Raw genomic sequence first — 12,455 nt, 5'->3', positions numbered from 1 at the left:
GACAGAGTGAGACTCCGTCTCAAAAAAAAAAAAAGAAGAAGAAGAAATATGCAGCTATAACACTTTGCTGATAGACATGAAAGATTCCTGAATAGGCTGGGCACTGTGACTCATGCCTGTAATCCCAGCACTTTAAGATGCTGAGGTGGGCAGACCACTTGAAGCCAGGAGTTTGAGACCAGCCTGGCCAACGTGGTGAAACCCCATCACTATTAAAAATGCAGAAATCAGCAGAGGTGGTGGCACGCATCTGTGGTCTCAGCTACTCGAAAGTCTGAAGCATTAGAATCACTTGAACGTGGGAGGCAGAGGTTGCAGTGGGCCGAGATGGTGCCACTGCACTCCAGCCTGGGCAGTAGAGCGAGACTCTGTCTCAAAAAATAAAAATAAAAAAATAAAGATTCCTGAGTAACTAGAGACATTTTGTGTTCCTAAATGAACTAGCTTAATATTATATTATACATGAATACTATGTCAGTTCTCTCCTAATTCATATATTCTGTTCTTTTTGAGTTTCTTTAAATGAAACTTGGCAAGATAACTGACAAATTCATCTAGAAAATAAATTGTACAAGATTAGGCAAAACTTGAAAAACTTTGATAGAGGGGAGGAGACTAACCATATTAGATATCAAAACATAAGATATGAAAGTTAGAGTGCCTAAAATAGTTTGTTATTGATCGGAAATAGAAAAGTAGAACAATGGAATTGAATAGAGTCTAGACAAAAACCTATGCAAGAATGGCAACTTAGGATAAGATAAAGTTGGCACTTAACATTAGTGGGGAAAGGATGGACTTTCAGTAAGTGATTTGGGAGACAGTGGATTATCTGAAAGAGTTGCAGGGGAGCTCTTTACTGCTCTCTATGTACAGAAATAAATTCTAGATAAACTAGCAGGCTAAACATAAAAACAACTTAAGAAAAACTATTATAAAACCGGAAAATATTTTATAATCTTGGTATGAGAAAAGTCTCTTTAAACAATATATAGAGTCATGCAGAAAAATATTTACAGATGTGATGATATAAAAATGAAAAAGTCGTAATGAAAGACAGCATAAACACTAAAAAATTTGAAGTACATGTAATACAAGAATTTAGAGCTTCTACAAATCAAAAATGATGACAGCCCAGTAGAAAATATAGGCAAAGGATAAGACCTAACAATTCAAGACTGTGGCTGGAAACATAAATAGATGTTTCTTTGACTTCACTGGTTATCAAGAAAATATAAATTGAAATAACAAGTTTCTTTTTTGCCAATTAGCAAAAATGAAAAAAAGATTAATAATATCCAGTATAGATGAGGGTTTGCAGGAACAGGTATTGTTGGTGTCGTGAGTTGATACAGCTTTTTGGAATAGTAGTTTGGCAATTTCTGTCACAATTTAAAGTATGCATTAACAGAATGAAAGACAAAAATCTGTGAACCACATGATCATCTCAATAAATAACAGAATGAGTATTTGACAAAGTTTAACATCCTTTCATGATAAAAACTCTCAAAAAAACAGATATAGAAGGGAATTTCTTCAACATAATAAAGGCCATTTATGAAAAGCTCACAGCTATCATAATCATTGGGGGAAAACTAAAGACTTTTTATCTAAGACAGGGTTGTCCAATCTTTTGGCTTCCCTGGATCACATTGGAAGAAGAATCATCTTGGGCCACACATAAAATCCACTAACACCGATAATAGCTGATGAGTGCTAAAAAAAATCTCATAATGTTTTAAGAAAGTTTATGAATTTGTGTTGGACCCCATTGAAAGCCATCCTGGGCTGCATGTGGGCCATGGCCTATAGGTTGGATAAGTTTGATCTAAGATCTGGTATGAGGTGGGGATATGCACTTTCACCACTTCTGTTCAACATGATACTGGAAGTACTAGCAAGACTAAGACAAGAAAAAGTAATAAAAGACATTCAAATTATAAAAGTAGTAGTAAAATTATCCCTGTTTGCAGATGACATAATCCTGCTGAAAACCCTGTTGAAAACCCTGAAGACGTCTATAAAACTTAGAACTAATAAATGAATTCAGGCCGGGCGCGGTGGCTCAAGCCTGTAATCCCAGCACTTTGGGAGGCCGAGACGGGTGGATAGTTCGAGACCAGCCTGGTGAAACCCTGTCTCTACTAAAAATACAAAATTAGCCGGGCATGGTGGCGCATGCCTGTAATCCCAGCTACTTGGGAGGCTGAGGCAGGAGAATGGCGTGAACCCGGCAGGCGGAGCTTGCAGTGAGCTGAGATCCGGCCACAGTACTCCAGCCCGGGGGCGACAGAGCGAGACTCCGCGTCAAAAAAAAAAAAAAAAAAAATGAATTCAGTAAAGTTGTAGGACACAAAATCAGCATACAAAAATCAGTTGCATTTTTTACACCAATAAATATTCAAAAAAGAGACCAAGAAAACAATGTTATTTATGACGGCATCAAAAATAATTAAATACTTAGGAATAAATTTGACCAAGGAGGGGAAAGATCTATAACTGAAAACTGTAAAACATTGATGGGAGAAATTGAAAAAGACATAAATAAATGGAAAGATACTCCATGTTCATGTATTGGAAGAATTATTATTTTTAAAATTATCCATACTACCCAAAGCAATATACAGATTCAACACAATCCCTATCAGAATTCCAATAGCACTTCCACAGAAATAGAAAAAGCAATTTTAAAACCTATATGGAATCACAGAAGACTTCAAATAACCAAGGCAGTCTTGAGAAGGAAAAAGTTGGAAGCATCACACTGCCTATTTGCAAATATTATGAAGCTATAGTAATCAGAACAGTATGGTACTGGCATAAAGACAGACATAGGGGCAACATGGGTGAACCTGTAGGATGTTACATTAAGCGAAATAAGCCAGGCACAGAAAGACAAATACGATATGATTTCATTTATTTGTGGAGTGTGTATATTTATCCGTAAAAGTAGAGAATAGAATGGTGGCCACCAGAGCTGGTGGGAGAAAAGGGGATCACTGGGAGTTTGCTCAAAGGAAATCAACATTTCCATTAGGAGGAATAAGTTCAAGAAATCTATTGTACAACCTGGTGACTATAGTTAATAACAGTGCATTGTATTCTTGAAAGTTGCTAAGAGAATAGATTTTAAGTGTTCTCACCACAAAAATGGTAAGTATGTGAGTTAATGCATATGTTAATTAGCTCAATTTAGCCGTTTTACAATGTAAGCATATTTCAGAACAACATGCATACTGTATATACATTTTTTAATTGTTGAGTACAAAAGACAGACTTATGGAATAGAATAGAGAGCCCAGCTAATTAACGTATGCATTATGTTAATCAGCTCAATTATGCATATGTTAATCGCTCAATTTAGCCATTTTACAATGTATACATATTTCAAAACAACATGCATACGATATATATACAATTTTTTGTCAGTGATAAGACATATGGACTTATGAAATAGAATAGCCCAAAAATAAACCCAAGTATATATGGTCAGCTAATTTTTGACAAGGGCATCAGGAAGACACAATGGGAAAAGGATAGCCTCTTCGATAAATGGTATTGGGAAAACTGGATATCTACCTGCAAAAGAATGAAATTGGACTCTTATACCATACTCAAAAATCAGCTCAAAATGGATTAAAGATAAGACATGAAACCATAAAACTCCTAGAAGAAAACATAGACAAAAGCTCTTGACATTGACCTTGGCAATGATTTTTTGGATATTACTCCAAAAGCTCAGGAAACAAAAATAAACAAGTGGGACTACATCAAACTAAAAAGCTCCTGCACAGTAAAGGAAACAACAAGATGAAAAGGCAGTCTATGGAATGGGAGAAAATACTTGTGAGCCATATATCTGATAAGTGGTTTATATCCAAAATACAAGGAATATATATAACTCAATACCAAATATCAAAAACCCCAATTTCAAAATGGACAAAGGACCTGAGTGGGCATTTCTCCAAAGAAGACTTAAAAATGGTAAAGAGGTACTTAAAAAGGTACTCAACATTATTAATCATCAGGGAAATGCATATCTAAACTACACTGAAATATAATATCACCTCACACCTGTTAGGATGGCTGTTATCAAAAAGATCAGCGATAACGAGTGGTAGTGAGCATGTGGGGACAAGGGAACCCATGTACACTGTTGGAGGAATGTAAATTGGTATAGCTGTTATGGAAAATAGTATGAAGATTTCTAAATTAAACTCTTGTATGATACAGCAGTCTCACTTCTGAATATATATTCAAAGGAAACAAAATTACTGTCTCAAAGAGATATTTGCACTCCCTTATGCTAAATGCAGTAACTCAGTTACAGAAAGACAAATACTGCATGACCTCACTTACATATAAAATCTAAAAAAGTTGAATTCCTATACAGAAGCTGAGAATAGAAGAGTGGTTACCAGGGGTTAGAGGGTGGTGGAAATAGGTAGATGTTGATCGGTGTGTACAGACCCACATCTACTCATACCAGTCAGAAAGGTAATAATATAAATTATGCAGTAGCCATAATGTAGACTACCATGGAGCAATTTAAAAGGATGAACTAGATTATTTGTCCTGATTGATATCTTATTAAATTCAAAACAAGTTGCACAGCAATGTAGACAATATGATTCTATTAAAACCCATGGAAATAAAAGTCGAATATGTATACATCTAAATGTAAATGCCTAAAAGAGGGATGAACTTGCAGTTGAGATGGAGGCCTTTTAATTTTTTACTCTATGTTTCATTTTATTTAAATTTTGTACTTCTGTACTTTAAAAATATGATAAAGTTAAAAATAGGCATTCAAACAGATAATATTGCTATTTTAATTTATTGTAATGTATTCTGCATTATATATTTCCATCTGGTTTCTTCATCCCTGCATGAATATGTAAAAAAAGATAATATAAAATGAAACCTTCTGTTCTTACTTCCTAAAATAATGTTACTAAATAATCCAGTTAGTAATACTTATTAAATCTTTGCTGTGAATATTTCCCTGTTCTTGGGAGCACTAAGAATAAATGGAAAGCTACTTTTTAACTATAGCTTCTATTAATTGAATATTAACTGTGGACCAGAGTATACAATGGCTTTATATCCATCACCTCATTTAATGTGGTGTGATGCTCATTGTACAGATGAAAAGCCTGAGGATTAGATTGGTGAAGTATTTTTCCTAAAGTAGAATTGCACTTCAAGTCCTAGTCCTTTTGAATGGAGAACCAAGGCTTATAACCATTTCCTCTGATGCTCTTTCCAGCATATAATCTGGGAAGTGGAAATAACAACTGTTTTCTCTTGTACTGGTCTACATTATGTGTATACATCCTTCGTGTTGGTCTAGTTACATCAATTTGACCAAACAGTAAATGGCATGCTGGTAATAACATATGAACTTCTACAAAATGTAAACTGTCTGATGTTTGTTTTTCAGATTCAGGGGTCAGTTTACTTCATAAAAAATCATTAGAAAAGCAAGAATTATGCCAAAGACTTAAAGAACAATTAGATGCTCTTGAAAAAGAAACTGCATCTAAGCTATCAGAAATGGATTCTTATAACAATCAACTAAAGGTATTTATTTTTGATACTATTTATTTTTAGGTAACTAACTTCTTACCTTCGTTATTTTGATTTAATAGAATAAATAGCTAAAGCTATTATATGTATTACATTTTCATAATTTATTTTATAATTTCAACAAACAAGAATTTCAAGACTGTTTTTAATATTCTAGTTATATGACATAGTGTCATGTAACTAAACATATACTTTATCACAGTTTCCAGTTTTTGATGACTATGTGCTGTTTGTATTGGCATCTATACATTTCCAGAACAATTGCCTTTGTCAGTATGACAGAACTGATCTCAGCCAACATGATCCTAGGCAATTTTCAGAAATGAGAAATATGGAAAATTTGAAATAATTCAGGTGGTAGAGGCTCTTTCAACACAGTTTTTCTTTTGTTTCCTTGTTAAGTGTAATTTAATTAACCTCTGTTAATAATGCAATGATCAATGAAATCTAAAACAGAATCTGGCACTATAAAGTTTGCATGAAAAGCAAGTTAATGTTTCTTTATTTGCCGCAGTGGCAGAGCAGATGTCCAAAACATAGACTGTCTGCATATCATTCACCACAGTATTCATTGTATACTGAAGCTATACCTATGAAAGAAACTAAAAACCAGACTCATAGCATATAATATAAATTTGGGAATAGTCTCAGTTATTCCTTTGCTAACAATATAAAGTTTCCAGAGCGTAAAGTATTCTCTGTAAGAAAGAAAGCTTTTCATAAAGCTTTTGTATAAGAAATCTCTCTCTTCAAATGGCTTTTATCATGCTGACTTATTTAGAATAACGTTAACACCAAATATAGAGTAAACAGCATGCTAAAGAAAGAACAACATGGTGGCTTCAGGTAAGGAAGGGGAATTTGAGGTGAACAATGTTAATACACTTTACAGAAGCATATATTCAGTAGAAAAAAATGTTATAGAAAATGAAATCATTTGTCATTGCTGGTTAGACAAGCCAGCCAACTTATCTTCCCTATATTATTTCTTTAAAAAAAAATCTACATAACTGGGCGCAGTGGCTCACGCCTGTAATCCCAGCACTTTGGGAGGCCAAGGCGGGCGCATCACGAGGTCAAGAGATCGAGACCAGCCTGGCCAACATGGTAAAACCCCGTCTCTACTAAAAATACAAAAATTAGCCGGGCGTGGTGGCATGCACCTGTAGTCCCAGCTACTTGGGAGGCTGAGGCAGGAGAATCGCTTGAACCCGAGAGGTGGAGGTTGCAGTGAGCCGAGATGATACCACTGCACTCCAGCCTGGCGACAGAGTGAGACTCCGTCTCAAAAAAAAAAAAATAATTAATTAAAAAAAAAAGTCTGTACATAGTTTAATTGGCTTTTTATCTGCCTTATCTTACAGTGTGGGAATATGGATGACTCTGTTCTTCAGTGCCTTTTGTCTCTGCTAAGCTGTCTCAACAACCTCTTCCTCTTACTTAAGGTTATTTTCTAATATCTAGCTTCTTTTCTTTGAGTTACTTTACTGTGTTTTTTTTTTTTAAACTAGACTATTCTTTGCCTTTTTCTGAGTATCTTTGTTTGAAATAACATATACAATATAAACCTTTTTCTTTCTGCTTGCTTGAATATCCTTCTGCTGTCTAACTGCCTGTTCAAGTGTAATGCCAGAAATCAGTAAGGTTGCCCACAGTAACCTTTCTCAAAAGAAGCCCAGGACACTTAGAAATATAACCTGGTTCCTTTACAACATCCCGGTGAGTGGGTTAAGTGATAAGATGATTACTAACTCAATTCAAAAGAAAATGTGAGATTAAATCACTTACCCATATCACTGAAAATCAGTGTTTAAAATAAAACTTAATACTTTATGAAATCTAGGGCAAGTTTATGTCATATATGCACCAAGCTGCCTCCTAATACTGTTATAAGGACAGTTTTAAAGAACTGATAATGCAGGGGCAACTTTAGTCATGTCTAGTTACCAGGCTCATATTTAGACGCGCACATCAAATAAAAATGTTTAAATTATATAAATAACTAGTTATCTTCGCCATGTATAACATACAGAGTATTTAAAATGGTCAATAAATTCATATTTTAGTAGAGCTTAAAGAAATGTGCTTTATGTTTACTGCTTGCTGACTCTAGCAGATTTTGACTACACATTGTACTCAGTACTAAAATGGATGGCAATAGGGCAGTTGCCTGTTTGCATATATATTCCACAGTGAAGACAGAAACATGATAAGTAGAGTTCATTTGTTACCTGAGCAAAGGTAGGGCAAATTGGAAAGATGGTAGCAGCAAGGGACCCATATTTTAGCCTTTATGGTTATGGCATGAATGACCAGATTATATGATTTTTAAACTTTTGCTACGGATTGCATAGAAACTAAACTAAGTTTCTTCATCTGTAAAGTGAAATTTAATGATGATTTGTGGACTCTTCTCCCTCACATAGTCTAATTCTTTCAGTTAGCATTTGATTCTCCACAGGCCAGTAGTTATTCTTGTCCCTTGTTTTACTTTGTTCCTTCTGCTTCCTGCCTTCCAGACTTACACTGCTTATTGATGCTTTCATCAGAGCAATTTAGGAAACTAAAGAGATATGAAATCTATACTGCCAGAGCAGTCAGGAGACTTTTGTCACAGAAAGCGAGAAAAGAGGTCTTCTGTAGTCACTGGAAAATGATAGAGTTATTAGTTAACATAGTACTAAAAAATATTGGCCGGGTGCTGTGGCTCATGCCTGTAATCCCAGCACTTCGGGAGGCCAAGGCGAGTGGATCACCTGAGGTCAGGAGTTTGAGACCAACGTGGCCAACATGGTGAAAACCCATCTTTACTAAAAATACAAAAAATTAGCCGGGCATAGTGGCGGGTGCCTATAATCCCAGCTACTGAGGAAACTGAGACAGGAGAATCACTTGAACCTGGGAGGCGGAGGTTGCTGTGAGCCGAGATCACGTCATTGCACTCCAGCCTGGTCAACAAGAGCAAAACTCGGTCTCAAACAAAAAAAAAAAAGAAAAAGAAAAATATCCATTGAATTTGTCAAAAGGAAACTTTGAAGACCTTACTAAAAGTGCCATTTCACTTGAGTGATAAGCAGAAGCTGGATTGCAGTGGATCAGGAATGAGTGAGAGTTGAGGAAGGGTTAAGTGAGTAGCAGCAACTCTTAGAATGAAAAGAAAAAAGCATGGGGGTCAAAGGAAAACCTTTTTTTTTTTTTTTTTAAGAAAGACTTGAAGGAAATAGTAAAGACAAAAGAAAGGAGTAGGAGGCGGGGGAAAGAGAGAGAGATTGAGATTGTGGTAATTGATGGAGCAAAGTCCCTGAAGAAGCAGATTAAGATAGAATGGAGAGCACAGATTAAAGAATGGATAAAAAGAATACTTTCAGTGTAACATACGGGGAGAAGATGGATATGAATGCAGTTAAATTTGTGGTAGAGAGTAGGAAGTTGACAGTGAAACAGGAAAAGTTCCCTTGTCCCACTCCAAGGGCAAGTGATGGGGGTGTGGCTCACTTCTTCAGTATCCCCTGCTCAAACCTCTAGGGGAACATACAGATGGGCAGGCTGTGGGGCTCTGACCCCATGGCAGTGTCTAGGGGTGAATGTTTACAGCTGAAGCCCCAGTGGGGTTGTGTTACAGGGTGTTTTTTTAGTTTGCTGTCTATAGGCGGTTTGTGTTGCCCAGCTCAGTCAGACCCCCTTCCTTATCACAAGGACAGAACAGAGGGATTTCTGTATCCCAGGGTTTCTTGCCTTGGTGTACTGGAAGAATTGGATCACACGTGGGCTTGGAGAATGAATACAAGTTTTATTGAGTAGAAGTAGCTCTCGGCAGATGGGGGAGACAGAAGGGGGATGGTTTTACCTTGGAGTGGGGCTGCAACCTGACTTCTCTGACTGCTTTGGCCAAACTCTGCATTGTTCCTCTGGTCAGTGGCCTGCCGGTGCCTGTTGACGTGCTCTTAATGACCAGCTCTGCTTGTGTCATCTTCCGCCAATGTGTTCCTCACGACGTCCAGCTGCTTATGTCTCTGCCTTTCTAGGATCTTGGGTTTTTATAGGCACAGGATAGGGGTGTGGCAGGCCAAGGTGCCCTTAGAAGATGTAACATTTGGGTGCGAAGGCAGGAGTGTCTGTCCTCACTTAAGTTCGTGGGCAGAGGCCTGAGGGTGAAGCCCTAGCCAGGGAACCCGCCTTTCTCTACCCAGTACTTCACTAGCCCCCTCCCTTACCGACAGCTTCAAGACATAAAATCAGAGGTAAGTTGAACCATCAGAAAGACTCTTCCTGGGTAGAGGAGGACATGATATAACTCAACCTAGGCCAGAAGAAGAGAGGTGGAGATGCTAGAAGTTCTGTTGATTTTTTGAGATGGAAAGATGAGAGAACTGTAGTCTGATGGCCTAATGAGGCAAGGTTTATAGCTGGTAGTGAGGAGAATGGATGGAGATTAGGAAGTTTCAGGAGAGAAATAGGCATGAAATAGACATTTCAGTGCAGATATGTAAGCTTAGTAGAGGAAAATCTAAGTGTGCTGAGCAATGTTGAATGTCTATTTGAAGTTGGAGGCGATGTATTTAAATTGAAAACAGTATGCCTAATTGTATGATTTTTCCTCACCAGTGTTCAGCTGTTTAGGTATAAGCACAGAGAAAGCTGATGAAATAGGTTCATGGTTCCTACAGGTTTGGGGTTTTAATGGACATGCACAAAGAGAGAAGGACAAAAGAGTTACAGATTTGACAAAAACATTATGATGAAGATGAACTCTGAAACATGAACTAGACATGAAGGATGTGAAGAGAGGAGGGGTATTAATAAAGAGAGAGAATGATGGGAGTCAACAGAATGGTCTCAGTGAGGCTGAAAACCTACTGATGGCCGGGCGTAGTGGCTCATGCCTGTAATCCCTGCACTTTGGGAGGCCGAGGCAGGTGGATCACCTGAGGTCAGTTGTTCGAGACCAGCCTGGCCAACATGATGAAACCCTGTCTCTACTAAAAATACAAAAAAGTAGCTGGGTGTGGTGGTGCGCTCCTTTAATCCCAGCTACCCGGGCATGAGAATTGCTTGAATCTGGGAGGTGGAGGTTGCAGTGAGTCAAGATCATGCCACTGCACTCCAACCAGGGCAACAAGAACAGAACTCTGTCTCAGAAAAAAGAAACAAACAAACAAACCCTATTGATACAGATGTACCAGGTGTAAGAAAAGTTCGAAGGGTGAGAACTTATGTTTGAAGAATGGGGTATTTGGTCAGTGGTAGTTCTGTTTCTGATTATAGTAAGACTCAGGGTGTAATAATGGGAATGATGGATTAAGTAGAGTTAAAAAGGTCATTGATGAAGAGATCAGCCTGAGAGTTGAGGTTTTGATTGCATCATTTATGTGGATGTCAAAGACTTAGAGAATAGTGAGGTGAATGAATGACCAGGTGACTAATAGATGACAATAAAAAGGAAGGAGAGAATGGTATTGCTGGATGGTAGGAGCCCCAGAAAAGCATGTAGTTGGTAAGAGTGAGGGGGAAATAACCATCTGAAAGTGGCAATGAAGAGCAAGGAAAATACCGTAGTTATTTTCTGACCCTGATGTCAATGGAGTATATGATAATAAACTGAAAGAGGACTAGCGGAAAAGTAGTATCCCGAGGGGTCAGCCAAGAAGGCGAAGAGGTAAGAGAATTTTCGTTCAGAGAAGATTGGTAGCTATGTGATCGTTTCCCGATCACCTAGAGGAAGTTCTAGGAGAGTGGAGAGGTTTAAGGAGAGAATGAGTTAGGGGATTGGGTCAGATTAAGGGATAAACAGCACTGTAGAGATAAGAATTCAGGGGATAAGGAATGAGAAGAAAGGCTGTGTCTTATCAGTAGGTGAGATGGAACTGGTCCTGATAGTGTTGGAGGAGGACAGGCACTTAGTTCTAATGCTGTGGTCCTTTGTGATAGTAGAGCGCCTGGGTTAATTGCTCCTTTAGGCTACTTGTAGTGACAACAGGAGTAAAATATTTAAAATTATTTATCTTAGAATGTTATGTTTTACTGGAACCTGCAATATGCACGTACAGAATCAATAATTTTTACTCTTGCTTAAGTTATACCAAGACAAATAAAAAAGCCAGTGGATTCAACAGTGAGACATTTGACAGGCTATTATACCATTAAGAAAATTCACACGTCTGGCCAGGTGCTCTGGCTCATGCCTATAATCCCAACACTTTGGGAAGCCAAGGCAGGCGGATCATGAGATCAGGAGTTTGAGACCAGCCTGGCCAACATAGTGAAGCCTCATCTCTACTAAAAATACGAAAAGCCAGGCATGGTGGCAGGTGCCTGTAGTCCCAGCCACTTGGGAGACTGAGGCAGGAGAATCACTTGAACCCAGGAGGAGGTTGCAGTGAGGTGAGATTGCACCGCTGCACTCCAGCCTGGGCAACAGAGCAAGACTCCGTCTCAAAAAAAAAAAAAAAGAGAGAAAATACTCACACATCTTTAGCAGTGAAGTGCAATGAAAACTGTAATGGCCTAGGAATCTGAAAAAGTAAACTCTAGTCTTATCCATACCACCTGCCAGTTGTGTAACGATTTGTCATTTACCCTCCAAATTTTGCTTTCATCCTTTGCAAAACAAGCTGACATTATCTGCCTGTCTTCTTTGCAGAGTCTTATGATTAAATGAAATAGCATGTAGATGAAAATGCTTTGTAAACTCTTATATACAAATATACAAATATTTTTGTTATTTGTGAAAAAATAAAATTATTTTCCCCCACTCTTCTTAAGAAAGGGGCTGTCAGGCCGGGCGCGGTGGCTCAAGCCTGTAATCCCAGCACTTTGGGAGGCCGAGACGGGTGGATCACGAGGTCAGGAGATCGAGACCATCCTGA

At 37.9% G+C, this 12,455-nt stretch overlaps 1 protein-coding gene across 3 annotated transcripts in view; it reads left to right on the top strand.

The window, feature by feature from the left end:
• ITSN2 (intersectin 2) overlaps positions 1-12,455 on the top strand; it is a 118,986-nt gene that overhangs the window by 33,942 nt on the left and 72,589 nt on the right. For 2 of the 3 annotated variants that reach the window (XM_011950968.1, XM_011950976.1), the window contains one exon: positions 5,444-5,583. In XM_011950968.1, coding sequence (XP_011806358.1) covers positions 5,444-5,583 — 140 coding nt within the window. Of the gene's footprint in view, positions 1-5,443; positions 5,584-6,953; positions 7,035-12,455 lie in introns of all 3 variants that reach the window. The other variant, XM_011950961.1, reaches the window with a different exon arrangement.

This window comes from Colobus angolensis, unplaced genomic scaffold (assembly GCF_000951035.1).
Source record: "Colobus angolensis palliatus isolate OR3802 unplaced genomic scaffold, Cang.pa_1.0 Scaffold109, whole genome shotgun sequence".
In the NCBI taxonomy this organism is placed as follows: domain Eukaryota; kingdom Metazoa; phylum Chordata; class Mammalia; order Primates; family Cercopithecidae; genus Colobus; species Colobus angolensis.
The sequence above is the reverse complement of the archived record's forward strand: the minus strand, read 5'-3'. Positions and strand labels throughout refer to the sequence as shown.